Source organism: Hippoglossus stenolepis, chromosome 9 (genome assembly GCF_022539355.2).
Source record: "Hippoglossus stenolepis isolate QCI-W04-F060 chromosome 9, HSTE1.2, whole genome shotgun sequence".
NCBI classification, from domain to species: Eukaryota; Metazoa; Chordata; class Actinopteri; order Pleuronectiformes; family Pleuronectidae; genus Hippoglossus; species Hippoglossus stenolepis.
This window is the reverse complement of record NC_061491.1, coordinates 20,938,553-20,964,429: the sequence shown is the minus strand read 5'-3', so window position 1 is coordinate 20,964,429 and position 25,877 is coordinate 20,938,553. Positions and strand designations below refer to the sequence as shown.

The 25,877-nt window shown below is 40.0% G+C and overlaps 1 protein-coding gene across 1 annotated transcript; it reads left to right on the top strand.

The window, feature by feature from the left end:
- The first annotated feature begins 65 nt into the window (after positions 1-65).
- On the top strand, positions 66-25,839 carry hsd17b4 (hydroxysteroid (17-beta) dehydrogenase 4). The gene is made up of 25 exons (XM_035164986.2): positions 66-236; positions 1,669-1,722; positions 2,996-3,103; positions 3,684-3,743; positions 3,862-3,883; positions 4,064-4,110; positions 4,366-4,450; positions 6,378-6,565; positions 8,027-8,118; positions 8,275-8,299; positions 8,429-8,557; positions 10,592-10,695; positions 15,001-15,113; positions 15,284-15,407; positions 15,627-15,678; positions 16,359-16,430; positions 17,790-17,893; positions 17,987-18,052; positions 18,469-18,538; positions 18,871-18,977; positions 22,065-22,151; positions 22,252-22,338; positions 22,485-22,623; positions 23,639-23,766; positions 25,069-25,839. Exons 1-25 carry the CDS (start codon positions 185-187, stop codon positions 25,156-25,158), a joined length of 2,205 nt encoding a protein of 734 aa, XP_035020877.1. The 5' UTR covers positions 66-184; the 3' UTR covers positions 25,159-25,839.
- Positions 25,840-25,877: the final 38 nt, after the last annotated feature.

Genomic DNA, 25,877 nt, shown 5'->3' with positions numbered 1-25,877 from the left:
CTCAACCTCGTGTGTCAAATCAACGGTGGCAGAGAAAGGCTGTGTGATTGGTCAGGGCTGAGAACACGCCCCCTCTGAGATGCGGAAGTTGTGGAAGTTGCTCGAGCTGTCAGCGGACTGAGTCTCTCTCCTGTGTCCCCTGGTTCTTCTCACACACAGACAACAACACCACCGCCTCACAGGGATGTCTCTGTCTTTCGAGGGAAGAGTCGTGCTTGTCACCGGAGCCGGAGGAGGTAAAGTCACCCTGCAAACACCACTGAGCGTCAGCTAGGCTGTCAGGGCTGCTAACATCTGAGTAGAACTAGGTTGGAAACGCTTTCTGACGTTAGCTAACCTGCTAATGCTAACCTGCAAGTTGGGGAGATTTTGTAAGAATGTGCTGCAAATTATTAAAACTTTCTTATTTTTCCCCTCTCGCATTAGCAGCCGAGCAGGTTAACATCCGTATCTTGCTGTTTGCTAACACAAAGGAAACAGCTGCAGGGGTAACTGTAACAAGTCGCTAAAGTAAACACTGCAAGAATCCCCTGGAAACCCATTTGATGGTGTTTCTGTAGAAAATACACTGTTTTAATATAAGCAATAGGAAAACCTGTCCCGGCATCTGAATCTGAAGATCACAGGGAGCAAAGTGCATGTAACGCAATGACTTTCAATCTTTTTCCAGTGCAAGTGTGTGAAAGGGCAAATCCACCCTCACAGTCGGTGGCCTGCACAAAAACATGGACTCACTCACCCTCAGTGTGTCTGAAACCAGCTATGTTTTAAACATAGCTAAGAAGGTCTGAAGGATCCTAAACCGTATCATATTTTAGCCCATTTGTTTTATCACAGTGTTATTCCTGTGGTGAGATATCAGTTTGAGATTTTACAACAGTTATGTCACAGATATCAGGTCTCCATTATATCCTGAGCGCAGACAAGGACGGGAAACATCACAGAGTTTCATCACAAGGGAAAATTAAAAAACTTCACTGGAATAATGTTTTGTTTGCAGGATTAAGTCAATACCAGCCCAGTCTGTATATTACATAGCATATTGAAACTCTAGAAACCCAAAGGCACAAACTATAGATGTACAAAATACATCTTTGTTTTATTTATATTTTTGTTTTTATATGCATCCTAATTTCAATAAAGGCTTTCAGATTCACATTATAGAAAATGTTACTCATAGTTTTTAAAGGTTTCTGTTGCTGCTGTAATTTTATTTCAATCATTAAAAGTGATACAAAACAAACATAATAGACAAAAGTGCAACAAAACAAATTACTTGATATTAGTGTTGCAAATCTTTCAGTGCAAAATGCCAAAAAAATGAAATTACTCTTAGTTTCCACTTTAAAGGATGATGATGAACCTGTGGCTGATTCATTCTTAAGCTTAATTTCATCCTTTTTTTTTAATTACATGGCTGTTTCAGAGTTCACCCAAAGTCTTTAGCTTCATAGCAATTAATGTGTTAGGAGACTCTCTATTTCTATTTCTATGTATATAAACTGTATGACAATTCTCTGTTCAGCCTATTTTTTATGATACTAAATTACTGTTGGAAAAGTGTTTTAAATCCAGGTTTTGTGAGGCTGGTTTATGTAGATTGTTTTTTTCTGTGGACTCATCTCTCTCTCTCTCTCTCTCTCTCTCTCTCTCTCTCTCTCTCAACAGGCCTTGGCAGAGAATATGCACTGGCTTTTGCTGAAAGAGGTGCCTCTGTAGTAGGTAAATATTTAGGGATATTTATTATTTATATATTTATAAAGGATTTTAATTTTGAGCCCAATATGCCTCATAATTGAAACAGTTACAATGACCATGCTGTTGTTAGTCCAACGTGTATATCAGGTATTTAAATACGCTTTTACCTTTCAGTTAACCGATCTTCAAATCATTTGCTGCTGACAGCGGCAGTTTTTTAAATTCACGTCACATGAGTAAATGACATCACATGACCCAAGTGAAAACCACAGACTGTATATAAAGATAAACAACATGTCTCCACTTCCTCCCACTACCCAGAAATGAAGCAGTTATATATACGAGTGATGCTATCTTGCGCATTTTCGCAGTAGCAATCGTGGTGAGGTCCCGCCCGATAGACCAATCGCTAACCAGTTTCAACTGTCAATCATGATATCTCAGCCCCTTATCATAGCATCAAATAACATATTTAAACTAAACTTACTGGAAAAAAAATAACACATGAACATACATCAGTGTGATAAGAACTACCTGAGCAGACAGAAACCATCTTTGAGAAAAATTTTTTTACTTGTACTTGACTTTTTTGTTTGGCCCATGTCCCATTAACTAACAGCCAGCAGCTGGGGATCGAGAGGATTTGGCTTCACTTTTGGCAAGCTGTCATGTTGTTCATCTTTAAATACAGTCTATGGTGGAAAAACTGTCTTGCCCCTGCATGACTGAATGCTAGAGATGACTGCTGGTTTAGAAGTTTCCTGTGTTAAATGATGCACTGATCCCAGGTTCTGATCTTATTACGATCAGGTATCAGCCTTAACATAATGAATCTATATTAAATGCATAAAATAGTCCCAAAGTAAATACAATGTCATTATCAAAACACACAGTTTCTGCTTCCAGTCATTCCGTTGCAATGGGTGGAAATCTTTAATCTGACTACAATCCCAGGGGCTCAGTATCAGCAGATAAACCCTGGGCAGAAATGTTGAAATTGGTATTGGGAGAGAAAAGTTTGATCGGTGCATCCTTAGATAAAGTTAATTTTGGAGATATGTTATACCTCCTGAATGGTAATGTATGAGAAATGTATATTGCAATGATGCCACATTAATGAAGTAATGTTTTTGCCTTTCCCAAAATAAAAGCTTCCCCCTGCTGCCTTGACTGAACTTGCCCTTGAACTCTGACAAGGAATCAGCTTAGCTATACTGTTCTCCTAACCTAATCACTCGTGGAGAATTGCAGAACTCACCCCATTATTGCTAATCTTTTTCTTCTCGCTGCAATAAAGTGAATGACCTTGGGGCTGACACTAAAGGGGGTGGAAAGAGTTCTGCAGCCGCTGATAAGGTGGTGGAGGAGATAAGAGCGAAGGGAGGAAATGCCGTGGCGAACTACGGTGAGAAGTTTGGCTTGTTGTTTTAAATCTTCTCTGTTACATCCTTCCTTTTTTTTCCTTTTTCTTTATTGCCTGCCATGTAGGATTTAGCTTATGTCTTGACTCAAAACCAGTATTGATTTTTGTCTAACAGCCTCCCTGATGAAGCTGTTTGCTATTATTGGAGACAAATGTGTCTTTTTATTTTCACCTTTGTGTATCTCACAACAAAAATTGCTTTAGAATTTGATCGATGAGATTAATTTGTGGATTTGTATGCGGATGTGATACAAAAATATAATTTATCTGAAAAGTTGGAATACTATCTCTCCGGTTTTTAACAAACAATTATGCCCAGCAATCAATAAAAATCACATTTTAGACGTCATTACTTAACAAATTGAGCAGGCGAGGCTGTCAGTGTTCTTTTGTGTGCAATCAATCTTTCTCACAAGCTTTATCTTACTCTGTAGATCTAATGTTGTTACTGTAACAGGCAAACTTTGTCTATACACCCATATGCAAACAGATCAAATGTAGCCTAGAATTAAATTGTTATTTATCACTTTTTAAACTGCATTTTTCTGCTGTGCACATACAGATTCTGTAGAGGACGGAGAAAAACTGATCCAGACAACGCTAGATGCATTTGGAAGACTAGGTGTGTATTGTAATTGCATGGTAATAGTGTGACCATGGGAGTTAATACTTATATCATTTAAATGCTCAGTACTCTAACTGTAATTCATTCAATCTTGTAATATCTATTTTCCTTTCAGATGTTGTCGTAAACAATGCTGGGTAAGTTATTTAATCGTCGTAATCATACTTTTTAGATTTAACCACGCCATCTGTTTTTGGAGCTGCCATTCGTTTTCAGTTGCCATATTAAGGCACATATGGGACACTGTAATCATGTAAGAGAAACCTTAAGTTTGGCACAGACACTGAAAATACTTTCCTGCCTTTTTCTTTGCCAAGGATCCTCCGTGACCGATCGTTTGCCAGGACGAGTGATTTGGACTGGGGTAATAAAATTATTTCTGATACATTACATTCACTCTGATTAACTCATACCGTGTATGGGATTATCTCATATTATCAGAATATTTCCTTTTCATTTTGCTATCATACTGTAGAGGACTACATTTGTTTTTAACTTGTGTTTTCCATGAGGCTTCTGTTTAAACACAGATTTTCTGTGTGGGAGTTAAACACCCTAATGTAAGCTGGATCTGATCCACAGTTTCCTAACGTGTCGTTCCTCTCACTCTCCCTTTCAGACCTGATTCAAAGAGTTCACTTGAGAGGCTCCTTCCTGGTGACTCGAGCCGCCTGGAACCACATGAAAAACCAAAAGTTTGGCAGGTAACTGGCCGAGCCTCTAACAGATATTGACGCGCATAAAAACTGTGCCATCGTCCTATTACGTGGGTGGAACTTGATAGGTTCAACAGAGTTACAGAATCCTGCCTCAACAGACAGATGATTGCTGGATTGTAATCAAGAAAATATCAATATGGAATGAAAAGCTGTGTGGAAAGGTTTGATTCAAAATGTCAGTTAAGGTACCGAAGATTTTTATGTGCTGCATTTTAAGTGGGCTCTTGAGGATGTGCACTTGAGGTAACGATTATATAAAGCATGTCTGCCCTCACATAATTATACACATATTCTGACTTTTACTTTAATCACTTGATACCATTTATTATATCTGGCTCCATTGGTTTCATTGTGTAAGATGACAAAAAATATGCATACTAATGAAAGCCCAGGACAGCAAAATTCATATGAATATGTAAATCAGCAAAGAAAGTAGGAAATTAGTTAATTTGGTTATGCGGCCCTGTAGGTTTATCTCTGAACAATTTAAACACTATTTAAACTGATGACTCCACAAGAAGCAGCAGAGATGTCTGTGCAGGCTCATCCCATTCTTCAAAGTAGTGCAGCATAAAAAATTCAAATATCCAGTGGTCTGAAGTTGTAGAATTGAAAGTGTTTTGCCACACGCCCGAGATTCTCCACCTCTGGAGAAGTCTTTTGAGTGAGAATAGAAACATTTAGTGGATAATTTATATTGACTGGAGGCTGTGTGGATGCATGCAGATATGTATTGATTATATGTTTAAGGCGGCATCAATCCCTAATGGAAGAGGGTGAAGCTATTACGCACTCAAACAGACATCCAATACAGATTGATATTTAATTAACAGGGAGTTGTCAACAGGCTTTTCTAACAGAAGACATTTTGCCGAAGTGGCTGAACTAATCGTATTAATGACGGACTCTGGAAAATCATTAATGTGCTAAGTGAAAAAAGGCCTATTGAGATTTTCACGTGTTCAGTTATAATCTGCAGGAGAAGGTCACACAACCCCAGGTAACATTTTCCATTCACAAGTGCACGCACGCTGTTCTACATGAATAGGACAAGACACCAGCTCGTGAAGATTAAAGTGACATTTGCGCCAAAAGTTACATCGAGCTCGAGAGCAGCTTGTTATAGAGTATAATAGAAAACAAATGCAAATAATGCAGTGAGTTTCATATCAAGGCTTTAAAGTAAATAAAAAAATAATACAAGTAACACAATAATCATCATTATTATTTCATATTTCGTAGTTTGAGTCTATATTTGCGATGCTCATTTGCACGTCCTAAAATAAAAACTTTCTGTGCTGTCATTCCAGATAAAAAGGTTATGGTGCATTCAAAGAAAAAGCTAAAGCAGAGAAATGAAAATACTCCTCACAAGAGAGACCAATCCTCTCATAGTCCTATTGTAGTGTACTGTACTGTATGTGTGTGCTGTATAAGGATTCCTGTTGTCTGATGACCACTGTTACGCCGTCTCTACAGTTAATGTAGCATTTGTGCTTAACCTCATTACGTTCGCTAGACTGCAGTGAACTCTGTGCATGAGAATACCAGCAAAATGATATGCATAAGTCTGCGTTTCTGCTTTGCATACATGCATTTATTTCTGCATATAGCCTGTGCTCACAGTTGTTCAAGTGAACTGTTTAAGTAAAATTACTGCATGTAGGTCTGTATCAGTGATGAAGTAGTATGTGTGTGCGTGTGAGAGAGAGAGAGAGAGAGAGAATGGGCGAACATTACATGACTAGGTGCTTACATATGTGTACATGGTCTGTTTATGCATGCACGAAAAGTATGTACCACTTTGTGAGATTATGTGTGTGGGGGACCGTCTGTGTCTCCCATTACTCCGTAGCAATGCCTGTCACTTTGCATTAACACTGACTTGTTGCCTGGGGTTGTCTGTGGCCAGAATCATCATGACGGCTTCAGCCGCAGGCATCTATGGTAACTTCGGCCAGGCCAACTACAGCGCGGCCAAGCTGGGCCTGCTGGGCCTGGCAAACACCTTGGCCATCGAGGGAAGCAAGTACAACATCCACTGCAACACTATTGCCCCCGTTGCAGGGTCACGACTCACAGAGACCATCATGCCCCCAGGTAGGCACAGAGATTAAACAACATGAATAATTGCATGCACTTGGTTTGTATAATTCATACTGTGGTGTGCCGCTTGCTATTTGGGTGAACAAATTTTCACGTTTTGTGGACAGGCCAAAATTGCCAAATGGATTTTAACCACAATTTTTTTTTTTATGGAGCAGCTGCATAATGTAATGCCCATGTAATGTTGGTTTACAAAAGTTGAGGCAACCGCACTCCCGTTTGACATGCAAATTTGTCATCTAATATTCAAGAGCTGTGTTTTTTTTCTGTTCCAACAGCCATGATGAAATCATGCACCCTGTAAGTGCTTTAAAAGTTTTGATGTGTCAGCTCCTGATTCAAACAGACAGATCTGGCCTCTTTATTTTACTGTAAGGGTTGCGCTGTGCTTTTAGATATTCACAAATAAGTTCAAGTGAGTATGATTATGAAACATTATATTTCCATGTTAAAATAAGATGGACGGTAATGGAGAATGCATACAGTGAACTCTGTAAGCTGTGTGTCGAATATAAACATTATGAAAGTAAAAACTAAAATGTCAACGTGTCTCATGAGCCCAAATAAACCCAGTATTTATAAATGTCTATTCACGCTCTGGCTGCAGCTTGTTGACAGCAGTATTGGTGACAAATTAAAGGAATGGTTTTGTTGTCCTGCAGTGCTGGCCTCCAACGGCATCTGTCACACCACGCTGTACCAACTGTCACAGAATGGCCTTACCTTAGCAAATGACTCGATTCCACATTTCACTGACTCAGGCTTTTTAAAAAACAAACAACAAAACTCCTCTTGCTTAACATTTCAGCGAGCAGTGGAGCATAATGCCTTTTCTTTTCTTTTTTTAAATACCAGACATATGATGTCTAGTATTAAATCTTTAGCAGAAATTATAAGTATGTGCCACATGTACTAATGTTCAGGTCTTTATTTCATATAGTAGTAATAAGGTAATAGATATCCAGAAATACCTAGATTATTATATATTTTTTCAAGTTAAACTTTTTTCTGTTGCAGATACATTCATTTGTCCAACATCCAGAGACAAATGCTCAAATTCAAACCTAATTCAAGATTCAATTTAGATCTGCATGTCTTTAGACTGTGGGAGGAAGTCAGAGTACTTGATGAAAACTCACATTGAAAGGCGCCAGTTGAACCAGTAACCTTCTCGCTGTGAGGCAGCAGGGCTAACCGCTGCACCACTGTGCTGCCTACGTAAAATAAAATGAAGACATTTTTTTTCTATCATCTTTTTGGGAAATTTCCATGTCTGTTAGTTCTGTAGCAGTAGGTAAAATACTTTAGGCTTGTGTGATAATCAGACTATGACTACCATTAAACATGGTATTATTTTGATAATATACACTAACTACCAAGCAGAGACTTGTGATAAACGTGTGATTAAAAAGAAGGATTACTTTACCACATTTGAATGTGTTTTGTTTTCTTTAGACCTTGTGGCATCTCTGAAGTCTGAGTATGTGGCTCCCCTGGTCCTCTGGCTCTGTCATGATCAATGTCAAGAAAATGGAGGACTATTTGAGGTACGCAAGAAAAAAGCATGTTCTCTCTTTCTCTTCAGGAAGTACTGCCTATAGCTTCCTTTGCCATTGAGAGCAGTAATGTATTAATGACATAATCCTATAATCCATAATAGATTTTTTCTGTGGGTCATCTGCTCATGTCTTTTCTCTTTTCAGGTCGGTGCAGGCTGGATTGGTAAATGTGAGTACTGTGTATTTTCCCCTGCATTGAGTATTCATCTTTGATATTCATTAACCCCTGGTTCATCAACACATGTGTGAGTTTCTCCATGCAACAATCCTCTGTCTCTGTGTGTGTCCATGTGTGCAGTGCGCTGGGAGCGTTCTCAGGGCCGCATTTTGAGACGGAAGAATCAACCCATGAGTGTTGAAGCTGTCAGGGACCAGTGGGACAAAATCTGTGATTTCACAGACGCCACCAAGCCTTCATCTGTACAAGGTCAGTATCTACAGAGGAGTAAACGCACTCACTTACACACAATAACTGACCAAAGCACATGTATGTACACACTTGCATGTGTATTCATTCGACATTAACATACAAACCTTGCAGTAAATGTGATGTTAAGATCTTCCTGTCATCTTATTAAAATGTAAACAAAATTACTTTTCGCTTGCTCGCTCATTTGTGTATTGTGAATGTGATAATGTCTCTTAAAACCAGAAAACACGTACAACTGTTGCTTGGATGCCATTAAGGCTGTTTTCACACATATTTTCTCTATTTGAGTCCAAGTCTGAGTAGCACAGCCCCCTTCCTCCTCATAACCTTGCTGCTGTGCTTTCACACTTGTTTGACTCACTCCCTGATGAATCAGAATATTTAGTCATAGCTAGACTGAACCTTCTCAGAGGCATCGTGTACATAAGTAGAAGGGCACTTGGTACAGTGCATACCGAGACATGTTTTGAGCTCTGTGTGTTCAGGGTGTTTGGTTGCATGCCTGCAGGGATGAGTGTAAGAGATGGAGTGAATGAGGTGCAGAAAAAACAGTGAAGGTGAATAAGATGTGAGAATGAACAAGCCCAGTGTTGTTAACAACAGGTCTCATGCAAAGCAGAGGGTGGCAAATGAGTATTACTTCTCTCCACCTCCTCCATCCCTCAGATGTACATTTGGAGAAAGGGCAGCAGTGCTAACATTAACTGAACAGGGGCGGCAGTCCCACTGGGTGCAAGCTGGACTCATTAGCATGGCTTTGTTGTGCCTCCTCGTTTGTAGCTTATTACAGAGACTTGTTGCTGCCTCTGTTCTGTAACTGCTGCCACTGAGTAATGTTAATCAGTAGCTGTGGACTTCTCAGTCTCTCTCTGCTTCTGTTCATTGTTTTCTCATCTGTCATCCCATTACATTTCATTTAGCTGATGCTTTTATCCAAAGTGACTTACAATAAGTACATTCAACCATGAGGGTACTAACCCAGAACAGCAAGAATAATTTAATCTGTTTGTAGTTGCTGAATCTGCATATGTATACATAAGTCACGTTGTTTGAGTTATGTCATGTTGACATGCTGTAGGTACTGTAAGTTCTTATTCTAAGCTAAGCTAACTCGCAGAAGCTTCATATTTAACCAAAGACTGTATGTAAAGATCGCTGACATGACGGCTCCCCAAAAGTGAAGCCAAGCATCTATATTGCCCCCTTGTGGCTGGCTGCAGTATAGGTCATAGCCCCCTGCCTCCTCCACATTAGTTGATGGGACATGGACCAAACTAAAAAAGTCTTATTTTGTAGTTCTTGTAATGCGTGAAGTTTGGTCAAATTAATTTGGTTTTAATTAGTTATTTGATGCTATAAAAATGGGGGGCAACGTCATGTTTGACAGCTGAGACTAGCAATTTGTTGAGCAAGTGTATCAGCAGAACCTTGAAACCACAGCTCCATCCCCCATTAGTTACTGCACAGTCTAATGTCAGCGGAGCAAGATGGCAGTGTTTGCATGCGATATTTAGGATCCATCTGTATATACAGTCTATGTATTTAACCCACAAATGAAAGAGTTGAACCTTCTCATCTAAATTGAATAAGTATATATTTGAGATTTTCAAACTGTTCCCTCTACTTTGCCTTTTCCTTTCCTCAGCTTTAGTTTAAGTAATGTGCACCTGCTGTGAAGTAGTTCAATCTGTCACCATTGAGCGACGCCAGCCAAGCATCAGAGCTAATTATGGTTTTTAACTCGTGACACACAATACATTTATTTCAAAATAAGAATCCACTGTTGTCGAGAATAACAAATTAACTCTTCAACTGCTGTTAATTTTAGCAGGCTAACACAATGTAAGCCTGGTTAAAGTCAGCTGATGGGTGGATCGACAATAATACACGTATTTCTGTCTTTCTACATGATCTGTGGCATCAGAGATTCACATTCATAAGTTGTAAATGGTGAATTATTTTTATGTGACCCCATCTTCCTGTATTTCTGGTGCTGTTCCACTCATCTGCCATCTCCAACCTTTTGTGCAGAGTCTCTCAGCTCAATTGTGACGGTGCTGTCTCAAGTCGAGTCGGCGGAAGCAGTCGACGCAAATCCAACATCTGCTGTGGCCTCCACCTCGGGGATCAATCCTGTGAGTACAGTGCCATTGCTGCTATCGTCTGTGACAGTAATTGTGTGGCTGTGGTTGAGGGGTAGAGCGGGTTGTCCTCTAACCATAAGGTCAGCGATTCGATTCCAGTGTTCCCCATTCCCCATATCTTCTCTTGCCTGCTGTAAGCTGTAATACCAGTTGAAAAAGGTACTTGTGCTGGGCTTTCGGGGGACTTTACACACCTATTAACTACAGTCCACTGTCGAGGCAGTGGCTTGTTTGAACAAGTCAAATCCGTTTCAGCGTCAATCAGACCTGCAGCCAACACCATCTCTGCTGCTTGCTACAGTTGTAAGGAAGCACATCAACTCACAATGGGCAAGTTCTAGTAAAAACCTGAATAAACTTGAATTAATCAAATTAGTTTGAGTAAAGTTTGAAATATTTGGTCAGTTTATCTATCCATTAAATGCAGCTTATTTCGGTCCAAGTTATATTAATTTAATTATTATTTCATGAGGCATAGTTGTAACACCTTTCTTGGTTGTACTAATGAAAATGTTAATACATAATTCTAGGCCATTGCAGCTCTCCTGGTTTCCCATCATGCGTTCACACTTGGTCTCATATGATAATAAAAGAGGTATTAAAAAGTCTTACATTCACCTTGGTGTAAACCCTGCTCAAACCCTAATGTGAATACTTGACTTGAACTTGCTTTCCTCTGTCCTCTTTTTCTCTTTTTCTCTATTCCGTCATTGTTTTCTGGCCCCTGCTCTTTAAAACATCATTTCCACCACCACTATTACTTCAAGGCCCTCAGTGTTGCACTCACCCTCATTTGCTTACACTCCATCAAAGACCCTGGTGGTGTTTGTATCGGTTGGGTGATAATGACTTGTGTGGAGCTGTAACGTCTGACTGTTTCAAAAACATGGCAGCCCATGACTCTTTAATACCACCACACTGTCGCAGACCATAATAACCCTCCCAACAAAGCCCCTGCAATGGACGCAAGTACTTTGATTTGTCCTGTAAATATGAGATGGTGATGCACCAGACAAGTGCCGACTCACATTAGCTTTTAAAGTGCTACGTATAAAAGATGTTGGAGCACAATAGTGCTGCAATGGCTCCCTGGATGAATGCTCCTTCGTTTCACCGTGTTCCCTGTCACTGACGCACAGAAAGGGAACTGGTTATAGCTCACACATGGCTGAGTTGCTTGAATAAAATAAATTGCCACAAGTATAAATGCATAAGAGCGAGTAATTATCCACAGAAACAGCCACCACTTTCTGTGAAGACGACCGTACATATGTCTAATGTGTATCTGTAATAGTAATAGTCCTCAAATGTCCTTTAAATTCCCTAAATATTTACAAACTGTTGTTCTGAATCACCACGTTAAAAAAAGAAACGGCTGATTAAACGCAGACCACACTCATTACAGTTTAATGAATGATAGTTTAATCTGAGTCAATATACACACTCGACCAATCATCAGTCAGTCTCAGCTGTCAGGCACGATGTTTCACCCCGATTTTATAGTGTAATTAAAACCAAATTAACACTTGGACAAAGATCAGTGTGATAAGATCTAACTAAAATATCATGAACAATCATTGACTTGTACTTTGACTTTTGGGTTCTGTCTGTGCCATCCACGAACATAGAGGAGGCTGGATTTATGATACTGATACTGCAGCCAGCCACCAGGTTAGGAATGAATAATATCCACGGTAAATGTAATTTAATATTAGCACACATCTTTAAGTCTATGTAGAGCCGACATGTATGTATATTAGTCTTTTCAAAAAAAGGTATGTTACTCACTTTTTAAAGAAATCCTTGTTTGTTTTTTTTACACCCAGTGAGACGTTAACAGATCTCACTGACCTGCTTCAATAATATCATGGCTCATTCCTTAAAATGTTAAGTGATGTACAGTCCTACAGTTCACCATCCTCTCCACTGGGACTCTCTCTGTGTGTGTGTCTGTGTGTCTGTGTGTGTGTTTTTATCTGGACTGGAGATTTGGAACAGCGCCACAATGTAGCCTCAAGACAAACATCAATGTGTCCTCGCCTGACTTAGCTCTGTGTGGAGCTTTGCTGTGTTAGCATTTATTTCACGCAGCTCCCTCACTGCACAGAGGTTGAACAATCTTTAACACTGAAACAGTTTTTACACAAGTGTTGATTTTACTGTTGGATCGTTCGAAGGCTGCAGTTTGTAGAGAAGCACTGTGTTGCGTAGTGAAGTTTTGTACCTTGCCTCTCTAATGTGAGGGGGGGTAAAATAAAACTTTTCTGTGTAACTCAACCCAGTTGTACAGCATCAAAAACTGCAGCCTCAAATGATCTTTCATTGGAATTAACACTTTCTCTAAAACTGTTAAAAACTAAAAGTGAACATTACAACCTCCGTAGGTAAAGTTCAGATTTAACTATTGCTCATGATTTTTGACCTCAGAGCTGGTGTTGTGCAGAGCGTGAATCACATTGTGTGGATCATATTTTATTTATAACAATAGCTCAACATAGTGGTTGATTATATGACAATTGACAAATGAATAACTGTCGGACTACCATGAATCTAATGATGATAGATATGTCTGTTTGGTTTGTGCTGTGTGGGATATTTGAGTAGGAAATATCTCTTTATAAGTAATTTATCAGATTTAATGATGCTGCTTGACACGAAGGCTTTAACTGGAGTGTGCCCTGTCATCCCTTTATTTTTTAATTGTATATGATATTATAGGCATCTTGTGCACTAAAGTTAATGAATTTCATCAGAATTTTGGGGGCACCATCACGTTTATTTTTTATTTTAAAACTATACATTTTGTATAGTCTGTTCTGATCGAGGTGTGTGTAAAGACGAAAATATATAATCAAAGACAAATGCACATGAATATCATAGAAATTGTACAGAAATGACTGGTGCAGGTTGCTTTAGATTTAGTGGGAGTTAAGATGGAATTTCATGATCAGTTGGAGTCTTGGATTCTCAGCAGGTTCTGTCAGAGGAACCGTAGGTTGGGATAAATCAGGGTTTTAAAACATTTACAAAACATTGACAGGCTCTTGAGCTTTAAAAGGCGTTCAGGTTTTGTGTCATTAACGATTGACAACTAGGATGTTCTGTTAAGAAGTTTGAGCGAGCACCGATCGAACGTGTAATGCCCAATTTCTGGCCTCTCCGTCTTGGCCACAAGTCAATTTCAGGGTTTGCCTTAAAAAATATGCTGATCACTCACAAAGCTCTGCCTGCTCTTCTCAGGGGAACGTTTCTGAACTGCTGATTCCTCTCAACTCTGGAGCTGCACAGATTCTGATGTTTTATTCCTAAAATGCATTTTCAAAAATATATTCTAAGATTCAAAAATTCGGATGTATTTTATCAGTTGTATGCTATTAACCCTGCATGGAAATGGTTCTACGAATGTTTTATGAGATTGCTAGTTTTGTAATTAGAAACAAATAGTGCCAACCCCTCGAAACTGAGGCCACAGGGTACAGTTTGCTGCTTTTCTCGTGCTGGGACTTTGAAATATTGTTAAAATGCTGACATCTTTGCTATAGCTCTAGCTAATGCCACACTACCAGAAATCACTGCTGCTCAAAAAACAGTACTTGCCAGCGGCAGTACCAGTGCAACGAAACTGCTAATTTCGAGCTGTGATATCTGGGAAAATAAAATTGCAGTTTCATCTCGTTCAAACAAATATACTTAAAAGATGTGATATCGAATCCTTACATAGATTTGCGTACTCACTAATGCCCGACCCGGCATTTATCGTATCAGAAGCATTTCGGATGCTGCTATCGGAACATCTCTAATTAGGGTTTGGCTTGACTTGAAAAATAGTGGACCTGTCCTTTAGGTTGTAATCACTTTAAAATTAAGTGAAATGTTTCTATTGTTCCTCTGTGTTTTTATTCACTCTTTTTACTTTTATCACCTTTGAGGTGCTGTACAAACAAATCATTTATTTATTCCTTCAGTGTCTATGTTCTATCTATCTGGTATTTCCCAGTCTTCACTCTGACTGTATGTGTAATGTTTATTAAAGCATTTGTATTCAGAGGTTGAGCTGTCAAGCTAATCCACCATGAGGTGAACCTTATTACTTTTCTGCAACCCCTTAAAATTGCACATTAATTTTCTCTGTCTAAATTAAAGGATAACTTTCTAATGTCCTGCTCTCAAAGTCAACACTAAAATCCTCTCCCTCTCCTCTTCCTCCCTCTCTTCTTCCTTCCTCTCCTGTTCCTCCCTCTATCCTTCCCCTTCCTCTCTCTCTTCCTCTCCCTCTCCCTTTTCCTCTCCTCTCAGGCAATGGCAGTGGGACAAAAAATGGAGGCGACCACGTTCAGCTTCACCCACACACAGTGTATCCTCTACGCACTGGGGGTCGGCATGTCGACCAAGGACCCAGACCATCTTAGGTGTGTATTGAAGTGTGTGTGTGCTAATGAGTATAACAGCCTCAGGGGGCCTGACAAGTCAACAATATGATTAAAACACTATCCAGGCTTACAGACGCAGGCCATGTGCAGCCATCTGTGAATATGAACTATTCCTGTGGGTGTGATATTTCACTAACTTTCTCATGTAGGTTCCTGTATGAAGGCGATCCTGACTTTAGCTGCCTGCCCACCTTTGGGGTCATTCCCTCCCAGGCAGCCATGATGGATGGAGGGCTGGCCTCAATCCCTGGACTCAACATAGATTTCACACAGGTTAGAAAACATACGTGTTAATCAGAATGCTCTGAAATGTCAGTTTTTTGTGTTTGTTTATGTGTGTGACATTTGTATTTGTATATTTACATTTGCATATTCCATATGGCCTATTCCACGCACTCTTTAACAATAGTAATGCACATACTACTCATGCTAATGAGGCTTCTCGACTGTGAAGTGATTATATATCACAGCTGTTCCGATGTTTTGTGTCAGGTTCTGCATGGAGAACAGTATCTGGAGCTTTACAAACCTCTGCCAACATCAGGTATTTCATTCTATGCTCATAAACTGCATGCAATTTAATGTAGATTTTACATTATAATGTAATCTATATTAGAGCCTTAATAAGTCATTTTACTCAGATTAATGTCACTAAACATGATTTTGACTTGTAACCTTTCTAGTTCTTTGACAAGCTGCATTTATTGAGCCTCCAGTATTAGGATCTTGTTTGGCCAATTTACCTTTTAAGCCCTGGTACATTTTTAACTGTATTGTTGTCCAGACTGAGGAAAGGACTGCATATGATCTATTCAACTAGAGTCTCCTAATCCAAAAAACAAAAGTGTGAACCAGAAATGACGAATATCTTGATTTGTATAAATTTAACTTTATGTCAAATCCTCATATTGCAGAAGCTGTAATCTGGAAAAGTGTTTAATTGATCATCAATATATGTATATTGATTAACTAACTTCTCCAGCTCCAGTATAAAAGAAGCCGGGGTCTGTGTATTCGAGGATTGAAAACGGTCAAAAACTGCATTTAGTATCGTTGAATGAGTTTAGAGGGAAAACAAATCGATGACTAATACATATCAGGTATGAAGTGGGGTGTGGTGTCATTTCATCAAGTGTAGAGCTAGTTTACTGATATAAGAACATGCAAGATTAATTTATGAGACATAGTTTAAGTGGAAGTAAATGGGTGCAACATGTTTTTTAGGTGAACTAACCTCTCAGGCGACGATAGCAGACGTGCTGGACAAAGGCTCCGGAGCCCTCATCCTCTTGGACGGTGAGTTTCTTTGCGTTTTAGCGGACAGAACTTTTATCGTGTTGCATAATCGTTTCAAATTCATTTGTTTTCATCACTTTAGTGTCTCTTCCTGAAAGTTGCCTCTCAGGCTGAGTTAATGAAAATTAATTTACAGTCTGTGTCTGCGGGGATTGAAATAATGGAATAAGAAGGGCCCCATTTGACATTGACATTTCCATAGAGATGGATGATATTAAAACCACTCTGATCTATAATTAATCCGACTTAAAACAAATAACATGGGACCTGACGTTCCCCGAGGAGGTAAAATAAAATCTATGTAATTTCTTACACTAAACCAGTCAGCGTCTGCGATCCTCCCAGAGTAAAGACGTTCCCTGGATATTTCCTGGCACATCACAGTGACACTGTGCAGATGCAGCTTTGTTTGTCTGTATTCCTGGTGATAGTCCATGTCACTGTCCACCCTCATGTGGCTGTTTCCTCCTGCTCGAATTTCACTGTAAATGTGCTGTAATAGAGACATGAAGCTGAGACACGTGTTCTCCTCACTCCTCAGTGTGATTGCAAGGGAAAGTCATAATTACTGATTAATAACAGTAGTTTTTCCTCTCTTAAGTCAACATCCCCTGTACTATAGAGTAAGAGGGACTTCTGAAACACAGTTTCACAGTTTTCAGCCATTACAGCAACGTTTTCCTCTTCCACTACTTTACACTTTATTTAATTCAATCCTTTAGCTGAACAAATGCATTGAATACATTTCCTTCCTCCTAAAACAGAATCAGTATTTGCTACAGGCAGTCTTTCTCTTCCCTGGCCTTCGCTGGCTATTGATCAGTGTTGAAGCCTGAAGCTGGTTGGGTTAGTTCGGATGCATGCGAGTCCTCAAGCGTGTGCTCAAGATACAAACCAATCAGGGACTTGCAGAGAATGGCACAGGCCGTCGCTTAGAGCTTAGAGGGTTAGGATGTTGAAAATGAACAAGAACGCCTCTCATCTCATTGTGTCTATTAAAGAAGGCACAAAACTATTCAAAAATACTTAAGTATTTACTTTGGAAATCAGGGAATGACTTAAAAAATATAGGATCACTTTACTATTATATATTATATAATGCAATTTTATGTAATTCCAATTTGTTGCAACATCAATATTCTGATCAGACATTAGTGCTGCAGTAAAAATATGTATAAATAATAATAAACCACTTACAAACGCCACTCTGCTGACAAATGAGTACTTTTTCTTTTTATGTGTTTTTACTGATTTTTAATTGAACTTTTTCACTGTTACTTGCTACTTTTACACAAGTGAAAGCTCTGAATCCTTCTACCAAAGTTTTAGTCTGAATTCCACTGTTGTGCTGTTTTGCAGTGAACACCTACAGCGACGGGGAGCTGCTGTGCTTCAACCAGTTTTCAGTGTTTGTGGTCGGAGCTGGAGGCTTCGGAGGAAAGAGAACCTCCGACAAAGTCAAAGTAAAAATTCACTTTACTGCTGAAAATCTACTCTAATGAAAATAAGACATCGTAAATAAAATGGTGCCTCTTAATGTTTGTGTTTTTTTCCAGGTTGCTGTGTCACCACCTCAACGGGCACCAGATGCTGTGGTGATTGATTCCACCACCAGAGACCAAGTGAGTGTCTGTGTGGGTTTTAGTTGCGGAATAAATCAGCCGTATTGATAAAACGTGGGTGGAAACAGGACGTATTGTTTTGTACCTCTGTAATAACCATAAAGTTTTAGACAAAATGCGACGGCAGAGCAAAGTGTTGAACAAGGTTTTCATGCAGCCTGAAAAAAAAAAAAAAAGGAAACAGAATGCTGACAGTGTGTGTGCAGCAGAAAAAAAAAAACAGAAAGGGAGAATAAAGAAGAAACCCAAATCCCCTGAGCAATTTAAATGACTGTATCACTTCAAAGCTATTCTTATTTTAGGTGTCTCTTCTGTTGCCTTGATGATAATTTAATTTCATTCCACATTTGTGTATGAAAAGTTCAGGGGTTTATGAATTAGATATAGATTAATGTGCGTTTCCCCTGCGGTCCCAGGCCGCCTTGTACCGGTTGAGTGGCGACTGGAACCCTCTTCACATCGACCCCAGCTTTGCTGCCATGGGAGGTGAGTGTCTGCACATCTGCTGTGGCTTCAGGTGTCTTTTTCATTTAGTTAAATATCTTAAATATATAAAATGTAAATCTTCATTAAAATGTCTAAAAGTTTAAAAGTTATGTATTTTGTTGATTTGTGTACTTACATTTAAACCCAGAGAAATCCACACTTTCATTCAAGGTCACAGGACATTCAATTTTGGCTGACGGCATCAAACGTTTGTTACTGTTTTGATTTGAGGGACGTTTATTCATCTTAATCCAGAATAAATCTCTGTGACGTGTTTTGATTTTAATTTATACTCCAACGTTCTGTATTTAAACCTGCTGCTCTCTGCTCAGGCTTCAAGGCTCCGATCCTTCATGGCTTGTGCTCATTTGGCTTCGCTGCGAGACACGTCCTCAAGCACTTTGCCGACAATGACCCGTCCAGATTCAAGGCCATCAAGGTGAGTCAGCACCGGGGGATTTCAACTCTTCTCATGAGTCACTGTGCCTCATGCGAGAACCACATGTACGAGCAGGTTTTGAGTGATCTGAGAGTGGATAGAGTTCGATTCAGCAAGTCGGTTTCTGTTCCTTCCATCATCAGGACCTGCCGATGTACTACAAGGTTCGACAAGGAATTTTTGATTTATGATGTGTTTTCGCCTTGACAACCTAAAAAGCCGTCTCTGGGGTCTTTATCCAGGTTAACATCCTCAGTTGCACCTACCCGTGCACAAAAGAAGTCTTCGTCCTTGCACAGCATCAGGTGTGCAGGAGAATAAGAAATACTATTTAAAAAAAAAAAAAAAAGATCAACTCCTGCACACTCTCAAAACTAAGTTTGAGGGAAGCAACCTTCATTGCCCACTGTTTGATATTCTCTCATCATTTCCCAGACTGTTACAGCGATTTTGTTTTGACAAGATGTTCATATTAAAAATGTGGGGATTCAACGACCGACACTGTTACAGAAACTTAAGAGTCACGTTTCCTCTATGGTAACTTTCTAATGAATTAGCACACAAATAGGAGGCGAATAACCAATTTATAAGAAATGTGTGCCATTACTGGGTGTTTTTTAACCTGGGTCCTACATTTACAAATGTGGTTGTTTAATTAAATGGTGTGAACAACCTTTGGAACCAGTCCAGTAGATAGAATCCACCTCCAGCCGGGACACGACGACAGGGGCTACAATCTTATGGGGCGACAGTCCCCACAATGAAGTCCCATTCATCTACACACCCACATCTATAAACATATGGTCCAGGTTGAAGAATACCAGATTTCCCCATCAAGAGAATTTAATGAATCCAGCTCTTCATACGACCAGAGTTCAAAGAATAAAATAACAGAGCATTAGAGTAAGAATGAAAAAATGTGCTTGCATGACCCCAATTGACATCTTCAATTTTAAGCTTTTAATTTGTAATTAGAAACAATCTTTTGGAACGTGGTCGCTTCATGGAGTTTTAATCTATCAGGGTTTAATACTTGATAAACTACTTAGTGTTCTGGAAGTTTTCTGGAAGCTGGTGAAAGGAGAACTCAGGCAGCAGCTGAAGACTTGAATGTAGACTTGATGCATCAAGGAGACCAGGAGGTGGAACAATGTACACATCAAAGTTTCAGAGTAGAAATCAGTTTCTATTTTCATTATTTTACTTTCATTAAACTACATTTATTTCAGAGCTCTAGTGCTGTGAAGATCAAGATGTTTTTCTTGTTTCTTCTTTACACAATGAATATACTTACACTTAGACTTAAGTTTTGTTGATACTTATGTACTTTTACTAATTTAAAAGTTCTAAGTACTTAATTCAACACGTCATAGCACTTTCATTAATTCCCTCAAGCATATCACACATTATTTTATTCCTTTTGTCAAGAGAGTAAACAGCGACCACTTCAGCTGTCAGTAGTGAATTCCTCAAAATACAGGAATGTCAGCACATACACATTCAGACTTCACTGCCTATTTAGCACATTAATCTTGTAGGTATTTTATCATCGTGTTTTCTTTTGAAACTTTTGAACATTAATTCATCAGCATTTATCAGGAACATGTTATCACTGATATTTGTGGAAAAGAATAAGACTTTATCTGCTCTAGTTTCTTTAATCTCAGTCATAACTTTTTGAACTTTCACCGTCAGAGACACAACATCCTGTAAGTCTCTCTTTTTATCTGCCTTTGACTCCAGCTGGCATCCTGGAGGAAAACACTGCTTCGGACCAGGCCCCTTGTTTTGCCTGTTTATCACCGGTGGACTGATTTTATTTCCTTGACATAGTGCAGATCGAAGCCGCCCCGGGAAACATCCTCTCTTTTTCGGGGCTGTGGGGTTCAACTAACACACCACAGACTGTTAAAAATCTTTCCCTACGGACGCAGGCTCACCACCAAACTGCAGGTTGCACCAATGTCAGGGTGTAACCAGGTGGCAGCTATTGCCTGTGCCGGGCACGACCCCAAGTCGCCCCAGAAACCAACCAACCACTCGTAAACAGATTTAGCACTGACTCAGCACACTAGTACAGTGCATTATGATATTATAAATATACATAATCCAATTTTCACTACAGCTCAGTTCACGTCCTTTCAATTCTGCTCATTCAGTTTTGATTCAGATAGATCCATTTGGATTTGAGCCTCGTTGGGCATGAGACCAGTCGTCTAAGCAAAGACAACAGGCAAATCCCCTGCTCACACATACTGGCCTTCGATTGTTTTGTTTTACAGTCAAAATAGCAGAAATGTTCACTTTTTCTTTATGATCTCGTCAAGCTCTGCCACAGTAAGGCAAATCAAAATATAACTTTAAATTTGCAACTCACCGTATCCTTGCTGTGTTGAGATCCTGTTCGTGATGCCAATTTGTTCTGGAAGTTTTCTGGAAGGTTTTAATGTGGACTTGATGCATCAAGGAGACCAGAAGGTGGAACAATGTACAAACGCCACCAGAGCAACATGAGCAATTCTCACCCTCAAGACTCAAGATGTCTCCCACAGCCTCCCAGTGTATCTCCCTCTACTTGCGTCACTTATTCTACCAGCACATCCATGAATGGCTAGAACTGCTGTCACTCTCTATGTTACATGTAGGTGTTGGCATCCTATTGGACAGTTAAGCCTAAAGTATGCACAACTAAATCACATTGTGTCCTTGTGTCTTGCCACTGGTGAAATAAACAAAAGAGTTAAAGTTGGTGAGAGTTGAAGTTGGTGCCTCTGTGTCTGGAGCATCTGAGTTAGATATGAAAGTCGCTGAGCGTAGACACTACAATGTGCTGTTGGTTGGTCCTTTATCTATAACCTGACCTTGGGTCCTGCTTAGAGAGAGGAGGGAGTGTGTGTGGAATTAGACAGGCACTACTCTCCTGTACAGATACAGTGTAAAATACAATATACATAATATATATAGTGGCATATACAGTGTGAGGATGGTCAAAAATCCCTCAACCCTTAGGATTCATCAAGTCAAGTTGAATTTTATACAACCCTTTTAATTAGAGATCCGTTGACTCCACTGTCTTGTGTCTCTCAGGTTCGCTTTGTGAAGCCGGTGCTGCCGGGTCAGTCTCTGCAGACTGAGATGTGGAAGGAAGGCAACAGGATTCACATCCAGTGCAAAGTCAGTGTTCAGCTTTAATGTGGATTTCAACAGATGAATGAGTCAGAATGTGAATGTTACCCTCCTGACCTCCTGATCCCTCCTCTTCTCTCTGGTCCAGGTGAAGGAGACAGATGCTGTAGTGTTATCAGGAGCCTACGTGGATTTACACCCTGCGTCAGATGCGTCTCCAGAAAATCTCAGTCAAGCAAGTTCATCAACAATCCTTCTTATTCCTATAATCAGATTCTGTCATGAGCCATCCTCTCTTTTCTTCAGATAGTTGAGACAAACTTCTGTTGAAGTATCAAATCGAGTGTGTGTGTGTGTGTGTGTGTGTTTACCTTCACGCAGGGAGCAGGATTTCAGAGCGAGCTGGTGTTTGCAGAGATCGGACGTCGTGTTAAGGACGCCGGCTCAGAGCTGGTGAAGAAGGTGAACGCTGTGTTCGGCTGGGAGATCACTAAAGACGGCAAGAACACCGCACAGTGGAGTAAGTGCTGCACAAACACAATACACACAGATTCAGGGTCTTTGTTGTATGAGAAAAATAGAACTGTCCCACAGTACAGATGTGCTACGACTACTGGGTCAAAGTGTTTCACGTTCGGGATGTGGTTATCTCTGTAACATTAAAGGGAAATCAAAGTCATTCCTGGACTTAGATATTAATGTCTAACGTACTTGTCACACGTCTTAAATTGTATTCATTATGGTCCTAAAAAGGTCTCAACTTGTGTCTTAAATTGAACTTGTTGAAACCTGAAGAAACCCTGAAACGCTTTCATGCAAACTTAAAAGATCCCCATCTACATATGGGACTTCCAGAATAGTTTTCCATTGATTTATTGCTGAATTAAGGGGCAGCATCATGAAACAGATAATATAAAACAGTAGGAACAGAAATAGAGCGACTAGGAGCCTGGAGGGACTTTATGGTACGTCAGGATTAAGAGCATTTATCATGTCGATTTCTTATACATGTGATAATTCAGTACTTTACTCTTGGAAACATGTTTCTTAGCCAAGAGGGGAGGATGTTCTATATATGCTCACATGAATTAATCTCTGTGTCCCTAACCCTCACTGCAAATTCAAATTTCCACACAGACAACTCGGATTCTGTAATAGATCAGTAACACCTCCAACCTCCTGTCGTCATTAAATGAGTTTGTAGGAGTCTGTGTTCCTGCTCTCAGGTCTGAACACGCCGTCAGTCGTCAGCTCTTCGCTCAGGAATCAGTCAGAAAATGTGATCTGCTCCGACACTGGCTCGTGAAACAAAGGCTGAAATACGAGTGTGAGCTGTAAAGTTGACAAGATAATTTGACCCAGAATGACATTTTGCTAACGAGCCGGCAAACAAACCATGAAAACTAGGACAAAATCTGAGCTAATGACCGAATAATAACTCCAGAGCTGCAGTGGGATGTGGAGGCGAAGCGGCGCCGGGGAGAGTGAAGCTTTGTCAGCTGTTGGTGATTTATTTCATCATCTATCTCCTGTAGCCATCGATCTGAAGAACGGCAGCGGCTGCGTGCACGAAGGCCCCTTCAGCGGGAAGACGGACGTGACCTTCACAGTGTCCGATGAGGACTTCATGGAGGTGGTGCAGGGGAAGCTCAACCCTCAGAAGGTGAGAGACAGGAAGCTGTTACACTGTTTTCACAGTCACATACTGTGTTTGTGTGTGTTCATGTAAATCAGAAATACTCTATTAAGTAGAATTAATATAAATATGTAATATATACATAAGAATAGGAGGTATGTAAAAATATGTGCATTATACTGCAATAAGAAACCCCAAAAAATGTTAAACGTGTATAATACTATATATATATATATATATATATAAATTTCACGGTCCCGCCGCTACACACTCGACCAATTGCGAGTCAGTTCAGCTGTCAATCCTGATGCCCCCCCCCCCCAAACTACGGGAAATTACACCATCAAATGGCTAATTAAAAAAACGGAAAAAAATAACACTTATTACACCAGTGTGATCAGAACTACAGAAACCGTCTTCGACAAAAACGTATTTAACGTGTATTTTAGCCGACATGTCGTCCATCTTTATAAAGTCTATGTATTAAATCCTGCTTGATATTTATTTTTCTTTAAAGCTCACATGTAGCATTTTAAAGAAAGTTTACAAACAGACGCAAAAGGGCCCCGACGTTACAAGTAGTTGTCATATTTTATAAACCCTGTCTTCTGTTCCTAGTATTAAACTGGTTCATTTTAATTAAAGCGAAAGTGTCTTTGAAAAGTCTCTCTAGATCTGAGGCGACTCCTCGCTTGATCTCATCATGTCACAGAATAGAAAGGACGGCAGTGATCTATCAAGCCCAGTTCAGAAAGCTCTCAGTGGTAATCAATCCACGCTGCTTATTATGTCTGTAGCATCTCATCTGTCGCAGGAAGTGGCCGTCACTGTACAGAATCTATCTGCCTCCTGGAGCCCTTGATATTGATCTGAGGCGTGCGTGCGTGTGTGTGTGTGTGTGTTGCAAATCCCTCAGGCCGGGTCTTTCCCAGCCGCTCTGTCGATGAAAGATTAGTTGCTGGAGTTGAAAGGGACGCACGCTGCCAACTCTCATCCCGGGTCGTCGTAACCGCACCGGCTTGATTGATTTTTAAACTGAGAACCACAGAGCTCATCCTCAGCGGTTCAGCTCGTCATTAAAGAGACTTCACTGCTGCAGCTCTCAGCTGTGAACCAACACCGTTTCATTTTTCAGCTGCCAGAGCAACAATGGCCGAGTATTCCCTCCTCGCCGGAGTCCAGGCGCGTTGCTGTTCGGTTTGTGTGAAGTCTGAGCCGCAGGCGTTCTGGCTTTCTTCACCCTGTGTGCTTAATGTTAACAGACGACCGGTTAGAAACGAGCAGAGACTTCGTGAGGAATCAAGTGTGTGTGTTTGTTGTGTTCGCCAGGCGTTCTTCTCTGGCAAGCTGAAGGTGAGAGGGAACATCATGCTGAGCCAGAAGCTGGAGGTCATCCTGAAGGATCACGCCAAGCTGTGAGCCGCTCAGCCAAGCAGAGCGAGGACTTCAGGACCAGCGCTCTGCGTCTGTCTACTTCTACTGTCCTGTCCTGTGTCAACTTCCAGGATTTGACCCAGTAAGATTAATACAACCTGCTCACTGCAGTCATGAATCATTGATCTGATAGGAAATGTCCTTGTACGACGTGGATACTAAGAAATGCTAAAGTTTATTATTATTTTTGATTCTGTTATTGACAATAGCGTCGTTTCAGGAGGTGAAAGTTAAACATGGTTCTTTGTCCTAAATGTGAACTGAACTCACCTTCAAAGTTCCACAGGAAATCACTTTAACCACTTTCATTGTTATGTTTATTTTTCTGAATCACTGTTAATGTGTCTGTCGGTCAGAATAGGATTTATTCTTGTATTAATATGAACCTTCTACTTCAGTGAGGAACCAGGATCTTGCCTTTTCACAAGTTAAATGTTCTGAGTGAAGTGATAACGATTAAAATCTAAACTAATCATAATTCACCAGTCGGTTATTTCATGATGACTAATTCACCTTTGTCCCTTAAAAACACTTTCATGTACCTGATACTGTAACAACTGAAAGTTTGAAATGTAAAATAATATATATAATAATTTTCACTTGTCAGATGATCTCAATGCAACTGTAATATTGCTCTTTTATGAAAATAAACTAATTCAGAACCGATTTCTGTATGAGTCATTATAAATTATCCTTTTAACACA